The following is a 21,075-nucleotide window of genomic DNA, read 5'->3' on the forward strand; positions in this document are numbered from 1 at the left end:
AGCAAACAAAAAACAAAAAAACAAGAGCGCAGTCGAAATATTGCAAAAAAAAAACAAAAAAACTACAAAGTATGGTTTTCATTAAAACAAGCTTAACATTTCACACGGAAGAAAGTATTATAAACCAGAACAAAGTGATGTTCTATTAATTTTCTAAGGAAAAGAACTCAATCTAAAGAATTATCATTAATCGTCATTACGGACTTGCGAAGGTCTTTCAGCAAAATAACGAGGTTCATCGAAAACATGGTATCTATGGCCTCTTACACCGTCACCTCTAAACAATTGAGGCATTCTCAAGCTTTCATCAACCTCGTCTTCATCTATATAGTGATTACCATAGATGAAGTCATTACCCTCTTCAATTTGGTATTCTTCTAAGAGTTTAAATTTAGCAATTTGTAATTCGGTATCAGTAATTGTAGATCTTGAAATTCTGGCATAAGCAACTTTTTTCAAGTCTCTGAAGAGGATATATTCACACCATCTATCCCAATCATTGCTATCGATATCACGCATTCTTGATTTATCACTTACATAGGTGTTATAATTACCTTCATAAGGATTTGTCACCAAGTAACTTAAAAGAACTAAAGGTCTTTCTGATTCACCCATGATTCTTTGAAGTTCTAAACTTTGTAATCTACGATCTTCTTCGTCTTCTTCTTGACCAGAATGGAAAACAACAACATCAACCAATTCACCATAGATATCCAAAGTAGCATGGATAGCGGGTGCCAATTCACCAACTGGAGAAGGTAACAAATGATGACTTGAGCTAACAATTGGGAACTTAGAAAGTAATGCTGCACCCCAAGTATGTTGATTTGGGCCTGGACCATAATCTGCATACATACCTAATTCTTCGGCAATAGTTTGAGTAAAATCACGATTACCCCCAATTAATCTTTGAGTATCACTTTCGAGTAAACCAATAATATCGACTTCAGCTTCTTTGATCAAATCTTTCATTCTATGTTCACTTGACCACATATCATTATCCAAGCCAAAATGAACACACCAAATACCAGCAGTGAATGATTGAGATGATGAATTGTATGGTTGATATGGTTTAGTAGGATATCTTTTGAAAAAAACAGCGATAGAGAAGGCAAGGAAAACGGTAAGAATTGCAAAAGTTTGTTTAAACAATTTTTTACCAATGGTATTGATACGTGTGATATGAGAACTGCGGTTTCTTAAATTATAATTTAAGATACCCGCTAAAATACCAACAAAGGAACTACCCAAAACAAGGTCAGTTCTTTCTCTTAATAATGGGCCACCAGGAACGAAAGCATAAGCTACGATCCAAACACTAGCTAGAGAAAAAACAATTGAATAAAAGAAGGCTAAGGTGAAGAGGAGGGAGGGATTATAACCAACAGTTGATTGCCAAATTAAAGGAGCCAAAGTGGATAAGTAAAAACTGTAAACAGTAGAGCCAGCATAACCTAACCAACCTTTATAAGAGTAAAGAATGTAGGCACTTGCTGCACCAGCAAGTAAGTTATAGGTTGGACCCAGGAAAGCATTAGAATGAACCTTTACTGAAAGAGTAATACCTAAACCTATAGCGAAGAAATTGATAAGAGCTCCAGTGATTGGGGTTGGACCAGTAACTGGATAACCATCCCAAGCCCAAAATATCAAGGTTGAAGAGTCACTTATAAGGAATTGGATTGAGAAAAGATAAGCACCAAAGCCCAAGGCGGATAAAAAGATGGAACCACCCGATCTTTCAGTTGAAAGCTTAAAAGTCGTTGAATTTAAAGAAGGAGTGAAAAAAGCAGCGAACAAACCCAAGAAGATTCCGATTTCGTTCAACCCACCATTTTCTTTATGCATGACTGGCCAAAAAGGATTATTTGAATAACTTGAATACTTGATGATTGAGGAAGCCAATAAACCCAAGAGAAAAGAAACTGCAAAAGCGTTCAACTTCTTTGGTTGATTGGACAAGGTCCAGATTTCAGTAATTAAAGCAATAATTCCAAAACCAGTACCGGCGGTAATAATTAATAATCTTGATTCTGGATCTTCAACTTTATATGAACCAAGACCCAATAAAATGGTCAAAGATCTAGCTAAGAATTGAAATCTTGAAAAAAAATTTCTAATAAAGGGAATAATTAAAATAAAAGGAGCAATAACGAAAATCAGAATCGTTGCTTCATAACCTGAAAGCCCCATATGCCATAATGGGAAATACCACACACATAATAAAAGAGAGGTGATAACAGTCCAGAGAAAGAAAGAATTGATGGTATTGACGATGAATTCAAAAGTAGAATATTCATCCAAGTCATTAGTTTTTTCAGTGGGGGGTTTTGCTTTATTTGCTAAAGTGAACCCATCACCAAAGATTTGAATTTCCAAGTCTTTGAAATCCACAATTGACCAAGTATCAAAGGCAACATCTAGAATGATCAAAGACCATTCAAAATAAGCATAAACAGAATAAGCTCCGGCACGATCATGAACTTTATGTTGAATAAACCAATAAATCAATGGAATTAAAGTAAGGAAAAACGTTGAAGCAGTTAAATACCTACCTCTTCTAACCAAAGACCCTGGAGGAGACAACTTACTTATAATAATCGTCCACGGAATGGTTAATACAATATAACTAATCATGAAAATATCATGCCAATCATGATCATCGGTGGAGGTGATATAAACCCACCCCCCGCAAGTAATAGTTCTTATGAAACCGGAGAAAATCCCGATATAAGGTAACGAAGAATTCGACTTATACAACTTAATAAAATTAAAAGCTAATAGCAAGAATCTTGGACCTGCCGTTAACGCAATTAAAATTTGGAAAACTGATCTTTCAGGATACCTGTCCCCAATAGTGGCAGAAACACTAGGAAACCATTCATCAGGATAACCCCAGCTAGCATTTTCCACAATCTTTTCATAATGTAAGTAACAACCAACAATTAAAGCTGCAAAAAATGCACTATAAGCAAAGATAGTATGGGCATAAGCGATATAACTTGCATTGAACGAAAGAATTGGGGTCTTCAAACCGGCCTTTCCCGGCTGCAATTCTTTTTTCTCCTTAGTCATGCCTTCCACTAGCGATCGATTATCAATTCGGCCCAGTACAACTTTAGCTTACTCAGGTAAAGTTGGCCTTTCGTTGAATTTTTCATTTGACTTGGGGTTTTTTACACGAAGTTAGAAAAAAAAAGAAACTCCGAGGGTGGACCGGTCACATGACAACAACCGGATATTGCCCGGGCACCCGGTCGTGCGCGTTTCCCAGGAAAAAAAGCCATATTCTCAACGAAGAGCCAGTTAAAATTGATCAAATTATAATGAAAAACAAGTGAAGGATAACTAAGAAGTAGAGGGAACAAGATGGGTATGTACCTTGGGGAGAAGCCAAGACAGGAGAATACTAACCAGCCGCAGCATTAACCAGTTTAGCATTAAGCGAGTACCAAAACCACAAGAGACCGGAATTGACATCATTCGATGATATCGACTACGAAAACTATGCTGAAGTTAGTTCAGCCAGAAAGTCGATGTTGAGAGAACAATGGATTAGAAACCAATCGTTGAAGGTGACCCACGAAGCATTAAGAAAATGTAAGCAGTACCACGAACAAGATGCCCAAAAGAACTGCAGACCGTTAGTGTTGAAATACATGAAGATGCTTGAAAGTTATCCATTAGAAGGGTACTTGGGCTACCAAAAGAACGATCCTTCCAAGTAATCCATTGATACATACAGCCATCAATCATATCAATCATATCATAACCAATTATAACCAATCATAATCATAACCAATCATAATCATAATCAATCATTATCAATCATAATCAATCATTATCAATCATAATCAATCATTATCAATCATAATCAATCATTATCAATCATTATCAATCATAAGCAAAATCAATCACAACCATAATCAACCATACACATTGCCACTACGTCCATTATGTCCATACAACATCTATATTTATCTATTAATCTATTTATTCGTTAGCTTGCCTCTGTAGTTAGTGTTCTAGTAAGCCGGAAAGTAGTGCCAGCACCCAAAAGCCAAAGAACCAATGAAAAGTTGCCAACTTTTAGTGCGCTTCCATTTTTTTTGTTAGCAAAATCGGAATCCGAGAGGATTTCGATTTTTTGTTAGGAAAAAAAAGTTAGAAAAAAATTGGTGTTGGAAGAAGAAGATACTTTTCATCTTTGATCAAACAGATTATTAAGTAAGATGTTTCGTTTAGGTGCCACCCAAGTTGCCCGTACTGCCGGTGCAAGGTATGTAATTGAGTGAACGGTGAATGGCGAATGGTGAATGGAGAATTGTGGAAGGAGCAGTGAAAAATTTATCATTCAAAATATCAATTGAATTGAATACTAACAGATATAGAAATTATGCTACTTTACGTGAAATTGAAATGCGTCTTAAGTCAATTAAGAACATTGAAAAAATCACCAACACCATGAAGATTGTTGCTTCGACCAGATTGAACAAAGCTCAAAGAGCCATGACTGCTTCAAGAGTTTTCAATAAAACTGATGCTGAATTTATGGAAAATGCTCAACCAGAGAAAGCCGAAGATGAAAAAACTTTATTAGTTGTTGTTTCTTCTGATAAAGGTTTATGTGGTTCCATTCATACTCAAATTTCCAAAGCTGCTAGAAAAAGATTTGAAGAATTAAACGGTTCTGCTGATATTGTTACCATTGGTGATAAAGTCAGAACCCAATTACAAAGAACTCACGCCGATTCCATGAAATTGGCTTTCAACGGGGTTGGTAAAGAAGCTCCAACTTTCCATGAAGTTGCTTTAATTGCTGATGAAATTAAAAAATTGGGCCAATACGAAAATATCGAAATTTTATACAATAAATTCGTTTCTGGTGTTTCTTTTGAACCTTCCAAATTTGCCGTTTTCGCTAATGATGCCATTGAAAAAGCTCCTGGTTTATCTAAATACGAATTAGAAGGTGAAGATATCGGTGAAACCTTGAGTGATTTATCCTTAGCTAACTCTTTATTAACCGCTCAAGCTGAAGCTTATGCTTCTGAAATCTCTGCCAGAAGAAATGCTATGGATAACGCTTCTAAGAATGCTGGTGATATGATTAACTCTTACTCTATCTTGTATAACAGAACTAGACAAGCTGTTATTACCAATGAATTGGTTGATATCATTACCGGTGCTTCCTCTTTAGGTTAGAGCCCTTTAACGTTATAAATAAAAATCTTTCCATTCTTCAATTACATGTTTCATGATATATTCTGTCTACAATAAATAAAAATTCATCTTTAATGTTGTAAACTGTAAAATTAATCTAATTTGATGGCGCTATAAATTTTTTTAATAAATAATAACCCAGTTAATACTCCAACTGATCCACATCCAATTCCAATAACAACACAAACTAATGCCATGTAAGCAAAATAAAATAATACACTAACAAAATCATGGATATGTAAATATAATGTAAAATAATAAACTGAATATCCATAAATAAACCACCCGATACTAGATCCAACTCTAAAACATAACCATTGCCAATTTGGATTATTATAAACTGCTAATGAAATATAAGTTGCAATAATTGATGATTCGGCAATTATGATTATAAGTATTAAACTGGTTATCAATAAAAATCCATACATATAGTAAAAAGTAGTCTTTTCTAACCAAACCGAATTGAATATAAATAATAATTCAACATAAACAATACCAAACGGTACAGTTCCAAAAATTAATATACTGGTCACGGGATTTAATAACCAGGATACCTTCTTTTTCGATGATGTTGGAGTAAAATTCTTATTCTTATCCTTGGTTTCATTTTTAGAATATCCAGTATAACTTCCGATTAATGAACGGTTATCAAATTTCTTTAAATTCCCATAATAACCCCCAATTATCCCCAATGGTATTTCCACAACTAATACTAATAGAATTAAAACCAATATGGTACCAAATGGTAGAGCATAAGATGATGCTTCTGCCCATACAAAGAAATTTAGTATCAAAACAACTGTAAGTATTAAGGTTGGTAAAAATCCACTGAAAAAAATTGAATAAATTAAACATGTCTTTTGCGTATAGGAAACGTTAATATGGTTGTTATTAAAAATTTTGTGAAGTATAATACCAGTATAAGAAGAAACAAATCCCAGGGTTATAAAGAAAAATAATGAAATTGAAAAAAAGGCCCCTTGATGATTATTGAAAAATGCTGTTGATGATGTTGATTTACCAATTATTAAATTAGAATTGAGTACTAAAATAACGATAACTCCAAGCGTAGCCACAATAATTTGAACACCGCTTGACACTAAAATAGTAAGCGGTAAAGCGAAGACTGGTTTTTGAAATACTTCGTCAATTAAATTCTTCCAAGAGTTTGATAATTTTTCATTTTCATTATTTGTAGTTGGTAAAGGAGAGGAAACTGAGTTTACTTCAATATCTGATTTTAAAACTCTTAATAATACAATACCAGCAATTAATGATCCAAGTGAAAGTAAGATAATTGAGTTAATAAATGAAATCCAGTGGATTTTATGATTTGTAGTTGTTTCATTTTCATAATATAAATCCCATCTAGAATCATAATCAATTGAATTATCTTCACGCCAATAGACTGAATAAGTATATGGAATAATAGTACTTTGAGAGAAAACTTCCCCCTTTTCATTCTTCTTCAAATTCAAAGCAAAGTTTTTATAATCTTTAGATGATCCAGGACATTGTTCATTACTAACACTTTTAGGATAAACTTCAAATCCGACTATAGTATTTTTGTTCTTATTTTTACGATCTGAATGATATCTAATAACCAACATAACATGATTATAAATGTAACTCACTCCATCTTCAACAAAACCTAATGGGAATCCAGCAGCGTAGTACTTGTTATTCTTATTACTACTCACAAATGTGGTGGCCCCTGGCAATCCATCCAATAACCAGTGAACAACATAACCATCTTTTATCAATGATTCAGCCTTTCCTATACCGGTCTCTTTCGCAACTAAGTTACATAACCTCAAGCATGGTTGATCAATACCAAATTCCAACTTATAGTCACTTTCCCAGATTCTGTCCCCACTCAAAATCTGTCCTAATGAAAGTGACTTTGCTTTAGCACTACTTCCACGGCCCTTTGGACAAACAAATGGTAAATTATAATATGGATAAGGTAATTGCGTATGATCCGATTCAACCTTATTAACTAGTAAGTCGACTTTATCCCCCTTCTTATAATAATTCGGAGATCGTTGAAAATCAAACGCTATTATCACTTGTAGCTGGACAAGTATTAGCATCCATATTTGCAATATAGACCTAGTCTTCATCTTATTTCTGGTTTATTCTGGTGCCAATTGTTTAAGCAATACCCTGGTTCACGAAACCTAATCAAAATCTCTCCCTAGCTATGAATCTATAGTCTTTAACTCAAGATATTTATAATTTTAATGCTAAGTTGTCAATTTTCCTCAGAACAGACTTTAGGTTTGGTTATTTTTCACCTTTAGCTGTTTTTGATTTTTTTTTTTTTTCTCATTGCGATCGTTGTTGTTTTTTTTTTATATAAATTCATGTTGGTTTTGTTAACAGTTTGATCGATAGTTGGTGAACTTGTTTTTCGCTACATCAACAAAGACTTCAATTGTCCTAAATATAGGTCAGTGGCTTTCCTAGAACCAAGGGCTTTGGGTTGAACTACAGAGTTACCGGGAATTTCTGCCCAAAACACGATGTCTATCACAATTCCATTGGCTTGTGATTGGCTTAGGTGGCAGCTAGGATGAGCATTAAGGTTATCTTTAGAACACTTCATCGACTATGCAGGGCTAGTTGATGTTATTGTAGAGTCAGAATCCACATCTACAAAAGCAGGAAGTTGATATATGATCGTATATTGGACTCAGTTATTCTTTATTTTTCGTTTTCAACTACAACAATATTCATCTTTCATTTTTATCCACTTGCTAGATCATAACCAGGATCAATCGGGCAAGTGTAGAAAAGGGAAAAAGATCTGACTGTAGTTCACGATTTTTGGAGTGTTTTGACACTAATGCAGGTAGGGAAAAACGACGTTAATAGTACACAATAATCCAAATCAAAATATAAACAAACGTCAAATCCAGTAATCAGCCTCCCTAAAATCATCATTAGGATCTTTGCTTCAACGACTCCATGGCTTCTCTAATTAAATAGTTACCCTTTGGGTCTAAATTCAAGGCGATGGTAAACTCTCTTATAGCTTGGAATTTATCATCTTGGATATTGTAAAGTTGACCTAAAAGGAAATGAACTGATGCTTCATTTGGAGCCAATTCCTTAACTTGTTCGAAATATTTTAAAGCTTGTGAAAATTGTTGCATCGAAAAAAGTAATTGGGCTTTTTTGAAGATCGGTAATGCGTTTAATGGTTGCAATTTATTAGCTAATTCATATTGTCTTAAAGCTAAGGATTTTTTACCTAATTTTTCTAATACCATACCAACGCAACATATCAATGTAATGTTGACTGGATTTATTGAAACAGCTTTACGGAAATGATAATCTGCCTTCTGGTAGTCCCCTAAATTAATATAAACCATCCCAATACCATACAAGGCATTATAATGGCGGGGGTCAATTAGTAATCCAATACGGAAATTTTCTAATGCCATCTCATAATTATCATTACCAAGATATTCATGTCCCTTTAAAGTGTAAGCATAGGTGAAATTTTCGTTTAATTTAATTGATTTACTGAAACATTTAATTGCTTCGTGTGGTTCTCTTGTTAATGAAAATAAATTACCGATAACACACCAAGTAACTGCCAGATCTTTATCCAAATCATGTAACTCATTGGCTAAATACGTAAGTTCAACTTTTTTATGTAGATGCCATAATAATGTAGAATAATACTCCATATCTTCCAATCTTGTTCTATCAAGTGTTCTCAATTTAACAAACAAATGTTCTGATTGCTTATAGTTAACAATCTCATAATGTAATCGACCCAATTTACTTAATACCCATGGTGTTTCCTTTTCGTTATCTGGCAAGGATTCTAAGATACGAATTGCTTTATAACAATCGTATTTACACATACTTTTAATCCCTTTAGCAAAAATACTATAAAGCTTCAATAAATAGGCATCACTATTAATGATTTCTTTATTTGTCATTATGCTGAGCTGATTATGATGATTATGGTGTGCTTCATTGAGGTTAGATGATGTAGGTATAAGACCACTCGAGCTATTCCTTTTCAATCCATTTCGTATACCTGCGGGTCTTTTATTTAAATTATTCGGATTTGTTACCGCTCCAACGCCTCCATTATTGTTAGAATTATTATGAGCATTAACATTTGCATTATTATCATTGGATTTATTAGGTTGGGAAATTAATCTAGAAGTAATTTTGGAATAAGTACTTTCTCGTTTGCTTTTCCTTGAATTATCATTACCAGTTGGAGTTATGATAGGATTTGAATGCATTGGGAAACTTGGTTTGGGAAAATCAAATCGATTATTTGAACCACCATTATCCGTTGTTGGTTTCCTTATTGGTGCATCAGGGACCAGGGTTACTTTAACTCGAGGAGTCGAAACAAATTCAAGTTCATCAACAGCCATGGGTTTATTGCCATTATTAACCGGTGTAGTTGAAAATGGATTACTGATGTTATTAGGATTTGTATTAGAATAATCAATCGATTTATCGGTTGTATTAGGATCCAAAAATGAAGGCCGACTTTTATTGGGTAGATTAGTCACAGTAGATAAAGGAGCATCTTTGAACATCGAATTGGGCTTGAAAATTGATTTAACTTTAACATAAACACCCATTTTACATATTTCTTGTAATGCTTCGAAATCAAATTGATTGTAGGTTAAGCAGTACGAATAGTTTAAAGCACTGCTTTTTATATCGCCAGTAGCCTTATATAAATCCCCCAATAAGTGGTAAATCGAGGACAGATCTGGATAAATAGAACGCTGAGAAAGATAAGTATATCTCGCTTGAGCCGTGGTGAAAAAGGCTGGATTGCCATTTTTCAAGTTATTATTAACATTTGTATCATTTGAATTGAAGAACTTGTCATTGTTTTCATTCATAAATGGGATTATAGCAGATTCATTATACAAGTGACTTATTTTTAATAATTGATAAATTCCTTCCTTATATTTTTTCAATTGGAAACACAGTTTGGCAAATATGTACCCACACCCTAAATTGTCATTGATTTCTATTATTTCTGCCAATTTGTTATACACCGACTTAAACCTTCCTTGTCTGAACAAAGTTAGAGTATATAGATAAATCGATTCAAGGTTGGATGGACCACTAGCTAATAACCTTTCACACGCAAATTCTGCATTTTTATAGTTGAGATTATCCAAGGAATGGATAATGATTGATTTCAAATGATGTTGAACATACTCCTGATCCGGATCAGACCTCATTATACGATGATTGTGACACTCTTATATTGATTATTCGGTTGGTTAAAACTGTCGGCTCACACACGATGATGTTATAATATGATCCAGGGTTTAGCTTAAGCTTTCAATCAAAAACAAACACCTAAAACTTGATTGCAAGGTCCAAACCAGTACTGTCACCCGCAAACACCTTTCTAGCAAACTCGTATCAAAATAGCTAGGCCTAAATTCAAGTATCCTTTGAATAGTTCATCAAGTTTTTCCATAGTTAGAAAATAACCACAAACGAACATAAGTAAACATCAATAGATACCGCCCGTACACCAGGGGGAAACCAACTCAATTAGTATAAGCTTTTGCAGTTATTTGATAAACTACATTGATAAGTACCTTGAACATTCATTTTAATATACAGAGATAAACATGAAGAGAATAAAAAAAGCATAATGTTACATAAAGAAAAGGGAAACAAGGTAAGGAGTAAGAAAAAAAAAGCAATTATTCAAGAGTTGATAAATACAGAAGAAAGAATTGAGTAAATAGAGAATAAAATAGTGTGATATCAAGAAGTGAAAGGTATAAAGAGGGATTCTCAAAGAAGATATCTATTTTTTAGATTTAATAACAAAAGTATGATTACCAGATCCATCACTGCTGTAAGCCAACATTTTATCCTTTTTTTTACTACCACTGACAACACGTCCGTTACTACTTGAAAAAATCAGCTTACTATCGGTTCCTGAAGAAGAGGGTCCATTTTGAGAATTGGCAGTATTTGAGTTACCACTGCTTATGGTTTGAGCAGTGGTACTGGCAGTTTCTGCTTGATTGAAATAATCGGGTTGTTTTCTTTCTCTTGAATTTGGAGTTCCAATTGGTGATGAAGGTGGAAAGCTATGTCCCAGTTTAGGAGACAACAATCCGGACGCTAAGAGATAAGGAGAGGCAAATCCCGAATGGCTAGCTCCATTATTATTGGAGTTATTTTGACCATTTGAAACTTGAGGAGTAGATGGACTTTTATAACCTTTAACACTAGTATCAATACTCAATTTAGGTTGTTTATCAGTACTTTGACGTTGAACCGATGACATGGTAGTTTCATCAAGAGAATCAACTATTGGAGAGTTTTCTTCAGAAGTAACGAGACTTTCGTTATTATTGTTAGTTGAGGTATTACCGTTAGATGTATTTTGATTATCAACGGTTGAATTACCGAAAAAATTATTATAATTACCACTGGAATCAATTACACCAGAATAATCATCATCAAACCCATCACGTATAAAACCTTTGGCTCTTAATTCTTCATCTTTTAATTTGGTTTCTTCCCTGGCTTTAGCTAATAATTCTTGAGCTTTCAGTAAACTAACAGTTGGGGTTGAACAACTTGAAACAACCGGAACCGAATCATCAATATCAATAGTAGCAGTCATCAAGGCTTTAATCCAACCTCTCATTTCTTCATAACTTTCAACTGCAAAAAAATGAGTTTTTGGTTGAGTAAAAGTCAAACCTTTTTTGAAACCAGGAGCTGGTGGTACTAATTTGAAACAGTAACGCCCAAATCCAGTTGATGCAGCATATAATGCAACATATTTATCGTTAGAACTTGTAATAGCTTCACTTTCAGTATTAACCGGTATAACTTTATGAGCCGTTATATCAATTAAACCTTTTTCCTTTTTATCTTTTAATGATGCAAAATATGATAATCTTGTACCATGCAAAGTAAAATAACGTGATCTCCAACCTAATGTGCTACCAGATTTCTTAGACATCCAACCGCTAAAATTAGCTGATTTAATTGCATCATCAGGAGAAACTTCTCTGATACCTTCTTGGAAAGCGGAAGTTTTCAGTTTTTTCAGACCAGTTAAATTACGGAAATTTTGAGTTGAAGCAGTTCTTAAATTTTTAAGACGAGTAGCCACTGGAGCATTTGAATTTGGAGCAGCCGTATTATTATTATTATTAGTTAAAGCAGTTGAATCTGAGGCAGATCTTTTTTCATCCTTTAAATTTTTAGAAGAATCCCGTTTATTATTTGAAATTTCTCCACGAACTGATTTAGATTTACGAGGAGAGAATTGAGTATTATCAATATCAACATATTCAGGTTCAGCATCTGAATCATCAGGATCACCAAATCCAGTTAAATCATTTGGTTGTTTTGGAATAAATTTGGATTGACGTTTAACTTTAGCTGGGGATTTTAAATCATCATCGTGATGAATATTTTGACTTTGATATTTACTTTGTTGAACTTCTTTATCTTTATCATCATTATTACCCGATAAAAAGGAAAATAAGGACGAATGACGCCTATGATTATTGGAAGAAATAACTGATGAATTTCTGCGATGAGAATCACGATTGATATTACGTGATTTATTTTGAGAAGTTGCATCACTTATAACTGAAGTTTCATAAACAGAAGAAGCCGGTCTACTTAATCCACCATTATTAACATTTGAAATACCTAAGCCAGCATTTGAAGCGTTAGTTCTTGTCATATATAAAGCATTAGAAGAACTTGAAGGACTATCATGACTATCTTTATTACCATCACCAAATTTAAAACTACGATTTAAAGGACTTTGAGCAGGAGGTTCAGGAGCTTTACGAGGAGACATAAAGGTTAATTCATTTGATTGTTTTGGAGTAGATAAACCAGAAGCCAAAGGAATATTTTCCATAGATTGAGATCTTTTACGTTGATGACGTCTTATAGAACTATTTGTTCTTAAAGGTTTTGGGGTAGCGGTATCAATTGAAACAGAAGGAAGTAATTGCAGTTGCAGTTGAGAACGCAGAGCCAGACGAGAAACTGATGATGAATTTATTGAAGAATTGAAACGGGAAAAAGAATTATTATTGGAAGAATTAAAACGTTGATCATCATCAGAATTATTATGGGGGAAGGAAACATTATTAAAAGTATTATTATAAGGAGAATTAGATGAATTATTAAAATTTTTAGAATCATTAACATTAGAAGGATCATCTTCTGAAATTTCTGACAGTTCATCAACTGGTTTATTAAATTTTTTCAGTCTTGAACTAATTTGTTTTAAATTTTCAATTTCTTTATAAACTTCAAACCTAGTACCAAAAGAATCAATATCCAACTCTTTTAAATGAGTTAAATCTAATTGAAATAAAATTTCACCAGTTATTTTATGACGAGAAAATTTACCAGCAACATCTAAATCAAAACCTAAAACAATAGCAAAATAGGAACTTACTTGTTGAGGTGTCCAATCATTAGCATGTAAAGGATTTAAATCTTCAGTTAAAGATTGAGCACTTGGATTACGTTGATGAGACAGATTAATTGGGGTTGATTTTGATTGATTTGGTGATAAAGAATCGGTTTGCATTTCTTCTAAAGCTTTATCAATATCATCCATTGTTTTATGAACTTGACCGGAAGAAGTTCTTTTATTAACACTTGAATTCGAAGTTGATAATTTCTCAAAATTTTCTGCTAATTGATTAATTTTAGGAGATAAAGGTGATTTATTTGATTCTTGTGGTTTTGATGTAGCTGTATTTAATTTTGAATTCAAATTTTTTTCTGAATTAACCCTTCTAGATCTAGATCTTAATAAACCAGTTGAAGGTTCTGAATTAGCTAATACTTGAGTGAAAGATTTTGGATATAGACCAACTTGTTCGGTAATCAAATTCTTACCCATATACCAACCATCGTTATATTCTGAATCATCAGCTAAAACTTCAACCTTATCACCAACTTTTAAATCCAATTCATCACCTAATCTGGCGTTAAATTGTTTTATACAGATGTATAAACTTGCACCATTCAAACCTTCCGTCATTGTAAAGTAGTCAATAGTTACTTTTTTAAGGAGGGGGGAAGTACTAGAATGTAACTAGCTCCTTCAGTTATAATACGATTCAAAGGGAATTAAATTAAGACAAAGAAAACAAATAAATATTAAAACAAAAAAAGCTAAAACCACCAAAACAGAACTAATAAATCAGCTGTTACAAGGTATAAGGAGTGACTAATGTATTGATTTTTGTTTAAAGAAGCCCACTAGATGGTTTAAGAAGCACAAGCACACCAAGTTTAAAGAAGTGATGGAGTAAGCGCTGTTAATCAAAAAAGAAAAGACAGAAAAACTTTACAAATTAAAAATATGTGAAAGCGAGAAAAAGAAAAGAAGATTATGAAAATATGACAATTATCAACAACGCAACCCCAATCCCAACTACGATGCCACCGCCGAAACAATACCTACTGCCCATACCAGCACCAACAGCAGCATGTAACCACGCTATATGGGCCTACGACCATGTAAATGGGCCTCCTCGTAGTCCGTAGCGTAAAATGCGGACTATTAGTAAACAAAGACATTACGGTCTCATGAGAATATGATAACCTCAATACAAGATTGAAACACCTTGGTGCACGGTATGCGGTTATGACAGAGATTGCAACTCCTCCAGTTGTCCTTTCTCCAGTCGTCTGTAGTCATTTCCCTAACCTGTTGAACCGTGCTGTTGGATGCTGTTTGAAGAGCCGGTGTCCGGGTGTTTGTTCCCCCTCCTAGGTAGGTGGCGATGGGTAGTGCAACAACCAGCTTATCTGGGTCGTGTGCCGCACATATACACGCACCCAAAAAAGAAATTATACACCCGTACACCAAATCACACACAAAACCCATACACCAGAAGCCACTATACAAAGGTTCCTGGTACTCCCGTCTCCCCTGATACGCTTGCATTATCAACATACTATATGCCAACCTAGTTGCACATTAAGATACTACTATTAGACTAATCCTATTTGCTGAGCATATCAGAATCGTGTCATTGTGAGTGAACCTAGATCTTTTTGGTGTAACCAAGAATATTTGGTCTGCCTAATGAGATAAACTATATATAAAGAGAGATATATAAAGATATTAACAGTTACCAATGCCCCCTCCTTCCACTCCTACTGATTCAAATGAATTGAATCGTCGTGTTCACAGAAATCATCCAAGAGCTCGTGCCACTAATTCAGTTGGAATGATTCCACCTCATCCAAATTCTAATGATTCTTCTTCAATGTTACATGGATTAAATATGGTTCTGAGGTATTTTTTAAATAATGATATCCATCCTCAAAGAGTTAATCATCATTCATTACCAGTACGTTCGCAAGCGATTGATTTGAGAAGACGTTTCAGAAGACCCTCGGAACTGGCTCGTAGACGTCAAAGAAGACGCCAAAGAGGTTTAGGATTGTCTATTGCTTTGGGTGAAGAACAAGATGAAATGCAAATTGATGATTCTAACTTGAATGAAAGTGATAACCATCAAGTTCCAATAAGTAATGATGATTCAGATGATGAGTCAGATGACGATTTTTCAAATTCAATCTTACAATCAAATGAATTAGCAAATTCCATTCCAAATAGAAGATCCTCCTCATCTTCGCTTTCTTCTTCATCTACTTTTGATTTTTCAGAGCAAAACCTTGGCCAAAATATTGAATATACAAACGATAATCAAACCCCAGATCTTTCAAGTCTGTCCCATTCCGATAACGATTATTCTCATCAAGAGATTAATAACCACGAAAGAATTACTCTAATGGGATGGTTCAACACTTATAGAAACGATTTGGAAAATCATGACACTTTAAGAAACCAAGAACGTCAAGCAACTGAGAGATTACTACTACTGTCTGCACGTCAAAACTACACTAATGAAAATACCCTCATAAACTCTTCGGATCCGAATCAATTATCACCAGTGTCCTTAACTAGACAAAATGCAATCCGTCGCTCGAATCCTCCAGCAAGATCTTCGACAAATTATGAAAAACCGAAAAACTTGAAGCCAAATGCTCGCATGCATTTTGATCCCTTTGGTAATTCCTTTAATGATGGTTCTCAAAATATTAACTACTCTTTTGAAGATATTAATTGCATTAACCAATCAATACTTAATCAATTGCCAGTCAATCACTTTTTCCCAATAACTAGATATACTAGATCTTTCGCTCAATATGCCTCCTGTCATAAAGAACACGACCATCGTTGGGAATATTATGAACTAGATTCAAATTTGAAAAATCCAAAAAATCATAAAAAAATTTGTGATCATTATATTAACGAATTCATTAAAGCCCAAAGCTACTTATTAGACTCAAATTATGGCTTGAAAATTAGTCCCTTGTTCCAAGACCATCAGCATATACATAAAAATCGTTTTGATCTAGACCATTCCTCGATTTGCCCCTTTGCTCATAAGAAAAGATTGAATGATGATTCAATCATATTTGACCTGAATATGGAAGACGACTTGAATAACTTAATGGCCAATATTAAATCGGGCTCTCTATGGAGAACCCCAACAAGATCGTCTCTCCCCCCTCCACCCCCTAAATCATTAAAACTTCACACAAGACCGAAACGTGAATTATCCTCAGACGATTTACGTTCATTGAAAAAACAAAAAATATCTTCAAATGACAGAGAAATGCCATTAAAGAATCATCTAAAATCGAAGTTCTCTAAAGAAGAAAAATCATTACTTGAAAATGAAAACCAAATCCACCCAGATTATAACCCATCAACAAAATCCCATACTCATTTCAATTCTCACGATACCCAATTCTATGACTCCTTCAATTCTTCATCTAATCCTGTATCTGATTCAAACAGGTTCAAATCAAAAAATCAAAAAATCGGTAGAAACCATTATTTTAAAGGTGAAACCGTCCCAAGTGAACTTCTAACTGCTGATGTAAAGTACAAAATATTGAACGTTCTTCCTTGCTCATTTTTAAAACCTGGATCGTTATTTGAAACTAAAGTCAACAATATCGATTTCCCTATTGATATCAATTTCAATCATGTGGATTATAACACTGGAACTCTTCGTGGTAATCTCTTTTCAAATACCAAGCATAAAGGTTTCGACATGATTACTTTTCTTTGTGGAATGTTTATCAAACGTGACTCTTTAACTGGTTCACTTCCCTTGAATTCGTCCGTCCACAAGAGATTAAGATTTGCCACTTTCTTGAACAAGGCATCTCTTAACACCAATAAAAAAAGCAAACCGTTTCTGGTTCCTTTCACTGGAGAAATGATTGATTTTAAGAAAAATGATTTGAGATTCTTCAAACGTAACGACCCCGATAGGCCAAGCTCTAAAAGACTTTTGAATGAGAAAGTTAAGTTTGAATTATCTCAGTGGTTATTTCTTGATCCATTTATTCAATGCTCCACTTCCCTTTTATCTTATAACTTGGCTCAAATCTGGAATGATTTGAAATTTATGAATAAACTTTCCCACAGAAATCAAATGGATGTGGTTTTTGTCGTTGAAGGCTTTCTTAAAAACATCACCAAGCTAACTGACAGATTTCCCTCTTTCCACTCTTCTGAATTACCTGGATCTGACGAAATGGATCAACAGTGCTCAAAAGACCAAACCGAGAGATTTGAAAATCAATGGAACTCAACCGTCGTGAAAAGTCTTTCTAACTTTTTATCTTGCGAAGATCACTGTCTTTTGAATATCCAATTAAACTATTTACTATTTACGATCAGCATTGATTTAACTCAAGCTCTTGATGACTATATTAGTTTCTTATTATCAGATCTTCCTTCAGATAATATTTGGCATGAAAACTATAAACTATATAAGAAGTATCTCAATTTAGTGGATGAAAAAGATACCACATATCGAATACAACTACTTTGCTCTTTAAATAGAAAAACTGGGTCAATCCAAATTGTCAATCCCTTACATGAGATTACCAAAAGCATTAAATTTACTTTTGAATTCAATCAACCAAAAACCTCGAATCCAACATCATCTAATTTTTTAAGTTCCGAACCGATGATTTCTCCATCTACTAGTACTGTTCCTGGCTACCAGACCAGAAATGTTAGAGGTAGCAGATTAGGCAATGCCAATTTAGAATCGGACTTGGCTGCTGCTTACGCTGATGATTATAGAATGATGTTTGGCTCACTAAGAGATGAACTATTGGACGAGCTTAACCTTGATAGCCTTAGTGATGGTAGTGATTCGGATGATGCTAATAATAGCGGTTTTGAACAAGACTTCGATACGGATTCATGGAGCGGACCAAAGGACCCATTAAGGAAAATGGTAACTCTTCATGATTTATGCTATGACTTTGGAACAGATATTGATAATAGAATGCAAATCTTGATTGGAAAACCTAAAAGAGGGAATCATGGCTCAACTGCTGGCGGCGGCCATCAAAGCTTTGGATTTATATAACAACTTTATAATAACTATTTCTACATTGTATATAACGAATGAAATGCTTTTTTTTTTCAACATAAAACTATTTACAAGAATAACTTACTTAATCGTAAAATCGTTAATGAGATTCAGACGATCAATCCCAGAATCCCCAACCACCTTTACCTTGACGTCTATCTTTATTTTTCTTTTTGAAAAAATCAGTCTTACATTCGGTATAAGCATCAAAGAAATCTTGACAGACGGTCTTATCAAGCTGGTTTCGTAATACACAGTTCATTGATGCTTGTCTACTTTCTTCACATGGATCGTAGAACTTGGATGGCTCCTTATTGACCCATCTGTATTTGTGACGATGGTTTTCGGGATTATCTGGATAAAACTTGAAGTTACCACCCTCAGTGAAATCAATCTTGGACTTGTCTTTTATAACCTCATCTGATTCGACATTGGAAATTGGCTTATTGGAGCCAACGCTGCTTCCAGTATTAGCTTCAACATTATCGATGGAATTGGCCAGACTGGGCTTAATTCCAGATTTAGTTTCGGCGGTGTTGTGTGACTGAGAGCCAGTCTGGGCCTGTGGTACTTCTGATGCCATTTCAGTTAATCAATTATCCAAGTTTTATGAAAACTCAACTTCTAGATGGTTTATCACTTATAAAAGATAAGTTTGAGGATTTCAACTACACTAAAAACAAAAAAAAAATGAAAAAAAAAAAAAAAAAAAAATTGGAACTGAGATGATCTGAATAGTTTCTATGGTTTAAGAAAAAGTTATACAGACTACACTATTCTTTAAGAAGTAAGGTTTTCAAAATACTTAAAGATGAATCAGGCCAATTCAGCACTTCCAATTCAGTATATCAACACCTCAGAAGAGGCCGAGAAATCTATCTGTCAAAGATGTAAGACCGAAGATGCCATACTTATATCAAGAAAAGAGAAATTTTGCCAACGTTGTTTTGTGAGGTTCATTAGAGGAAAGCAAAGGAAACAAATGAACGGAGATAAGTTCAGAGTGAAATATGGAGAAGTTGCTGAAAAATTAGGACATCAAAAGATTCTTCTTGCATTATCTTGCGGAGTTTCGTCCATAGTATTATTTGACGTTATTGCATCCTTATTGAAAGAACAACTGGAAGGCCATAAAGGTAAGCAGGGTTTTGAGTTAGTGCTATTGAATTTGGACGAATTTGAGTTGAAATCTTTAGACAATCACGCCAAAAAAGTCATACCAAACCTTTTGAAACGTTTTGAAGGAATCGATATTCAATACAAGATCTTAAATCTCCAGTCTTTCATTCTAGACCAGTCCTTATTACAAAAGATAAAGTTGACTAAACAATTTTCTGCATTTAGCGAAAAGATCGATTCATCAGAATCGTATTCAATGGAAAGTATATTGAATCTTTGTCCTAATAAGTCGTCAGTGGAAGATTTTTTAACTGTTGTTTATGACGAATTAATTTTGCGTACGGCATACTTGGAGAACTGTGAAACCATAATCTATGGTCATAGTATGACCAGATTAGCGAATGAAATCCTCGGCTTAACCGTTAAGGGTAGGGGTTCGTCGATTCATGAGGCCATAGCAGATCATACGGTGACCTACAGAGGAAAAAAATTCGAAATCCAGTATCCTTTAAGAGATGTTTTATTGGCAGAAATCATTGCATACAGTGAGTTGGAAGATTTAGACCAGTATCAATTAAAATCAACCAAACCAGTCTCGAAAATCACCAAAAATATGACAATCAGAGATATCACAACTCAATACTTCAATCATTTGGACAATAATGGATACGCTTCGACTGCATCAACCGTTGTGAAAACCGGAGAAAAATTAGGGCCTCCAAAAATCGATGGCTCAACAACAAACTGCCAATTATGTGGAGTGGAAATTCATCATAACCCAAAGGATTGGTTAAGACGTATCACCGTGAGCGAAGCAATGCCACTAGAAACAGAAGAAGAGGAAGACTATAAAAAACAGTACTTACAATTATTTGGTAATTACGAAAACGAAGACTACTCTGATAAAGACCCAGTTAATGTTTGTTACGGTTGTATAGTCTCTTTGGGTGGCATAAAACCAGATTCGGGATTCATATGGCCACTTAAAACAGATAAAGAATCAGAACATGATATTCTTAATGAATATATCTTGACCGACGACGAAGACTAAGTAGTTTCAAATAATCTTTTGCATTTCCAATATTTATTTTTGTATTATCCGGACTTGTAGTTGCAAAATTCTCCTTTCAACCTTATTCTTTGCTATTAAAACTGTACTTCAAATTCTTTGAAGCCTCCAATCAACTTGATAAGCTATCCTGCTTCTTCATATATCTCAAGAGCGACAGCT

The 21,075-nt window shown here is 34.2% G+C and overlaps 10 protein-coding genes across 10 annotated transcripts; 4 read left to right on the plus strand and 6 right to left on the minus strand.

The window, feature by feature from the left end:
* Positions 1-186: 186 nt before the first annotated feature.
* Positions 187-3,075, minus strand: CWH43 (Cwh43p; the record flags this gene model as incomplete). Its single annotated transcript, XM_020220089.1, has 1 exon — positions 187-3,075. One exon carries the CDS (start codon positions 3,073-3,075, stop codon positions 187-189), a length of 2,889 nt encoding a protein of 962 aa, XP_020076700.1.
* A 261-nt stretch (positions 3,076-3,336) lies between these two features.
* HYPBUDRAFT_152494 (uncharacterized protein) lies at positions 3,337-3,966 on the plus strand. The gene has a single exon (XM_020221046.1). The coding sequence runs from the start codon at positions 3,537-3,539 to the stop codon at positions 3,726-3,728; it is 192 nt and encodes a 63-aa protein (XP_020076701.1). The 5' UTR covers positions 3,337-3,536; the 3' UTR covers positions 3,729-3,966.
* Positions 3,967-4,198: 232 nt separating this feature from the next.
* On the plus strand, positions 4,199-5,210 carry ATP3 (F1F0 ATP synthase subunit gamma). The gene has a single exon (XM_020221047.1). It carries the CDS (start codon positions 4,303-4,305, stop codon positions 5,203-5,205), a length of 903 nt encoding a protein of 300 aa, XP_020076702.1. The 5' UTR covers positions 4,199-4,302; the 3' UTR covers positions 5,206-5,210.
* Positions 5,211-5,315: 105 nt separating this feature from the next.
* On the minus strand, positions 5,316-7,316 carry HYPBUDRAFT_107528 (uncharacterized protein; the record flags this gene model as incomplete). The annotated part of the gene is made up of 1 exon (XM_020218558.1): positions 5,316-7,316. One exon carries the CDS (start codon positions 7,314-7,316, stop codon positions 5,316-5,318), a length of 2,001 nt encoding a protein of 666 aa, XP_020076703.1.
* Positions 7,317-7,901: 585 nt separating this feature from the next.
* Positions 7,902-10,682, minus strand: CDC27 (anaphase promoting complex subunit). The gene has a single exon (XM_020222522.1). It carries the CDS (start codon positions 10,461-10,463, stop codon positions 8,169-8,171), a length of 2,295 nt encoding a protein of 764 aa, XP_020076704.1. The 5' UTR covers positions 10,464-10,682; the 3' UTR covers positions 7,902-8,168.
* Positions 10,683-11,047: 365 nt separating this feature from the next.
* BOI2 (Boi2p) lies at positions 11,048-14,284 on the minus strand (the record flags this gene model as incomplete). The annotated part of the gene is made up of 4 exons (XM_020218633.1): positions 11,048-11,181; positions 11,254-11,574; positions 11,623-13,272; positions 13,336-14,284. 4 exons carry the CDS (start codon positions 14,282-14,284, stop codon positions 11,048-11,050), a joined length of 3,054 nt encoding a protein of 1,017 aa, XP_020076705.1.
* Positions 14,285-14,558: 274 nt separating this feature from the next.
* On the minus strand, positions 14,559-15,297 carry HYPBUDRAFT_197379 (uncharacterized protein). Its single transcript, XM_020222988.1, has one exon. The coding sequence runs from the start codon at positions 15,203-15,205 to the stop codon at positions 14,834-14,836; it is 372 nt and encodes a 123-aa protein (XP_020076706.1). The 5' UTR covers positions 15,206-15,297; the 3' UTR covers positions 14,559-14,833.
* HYPBUDRAFT_152497 (uncharacterized protein) lies at positions 15,114-18,769 on the plus strand. The gene has a single exon (XM_020221048.1). It carries the CDS (start codon positions 15,390-15,392, stop codon positions 18,720-18,722), a length of 3,333 nt encoding a protein of 1,110 aa, XP_020076707.1. The 5' UTR covers positions 15,114-15,389; the 3' UTR covers positions 18,723-18,769.
* A 39-nt stretch (positions 18,770-18,808) lies between these two features.
* Positions 18,809-19,345, minus strand: HYPBUDRAFT_152498 (uncharacterized protein). The gene has a single exon (XM_020221049.1). The coding sequence runs from the start codon at positions 19,306-19,308 to the stop codon at positions 18,844-18,846; it is 465 nt and encodes a 154-aa protein (XP_020076708.1). The 5' UTR covers positions 19,309-19,345; the 3' UTR covers positions 18,809-18,843.
* Positions 19,346-19,468: 123 nt separating this feature from the next.
* NCS2 (Ncs2p) lies at positions 19,469-20,907 on the plus strand. The gene has a single exon (XM_020221050.1). The coding sequence runs from the start codon at positions 19,537-19,539 to the stop codon at positions 20,893-20,895; it is 1,359 nt and encodes a 452-aa protein (XP_020076709.1). The 5' UTR covers positions 19,469-19,536; the 3' UTR covers positions 20,896-20,907.
* The last annotated feature ends 168 nt before the right edge of the window (positions 20,908-21,075 follow it).

The sequence above is a fragment of the Hyphopichia burtonii genome (assembly GCF_001661395.1).
Source record: "Hyphopichia burtonii NRRL Y-1933 unplaced genomic scaffold HYPBUscaffold_3, whole genome shotgun sequence".
In the NCBI taxonomy this organism is placed as follows: Eukaryota; Fungi; Ascomycota; class Pichiomycetes; order Serinales; family Debaryomycetaceae; genus Hyphopichia; species Hyphopichia burtonii.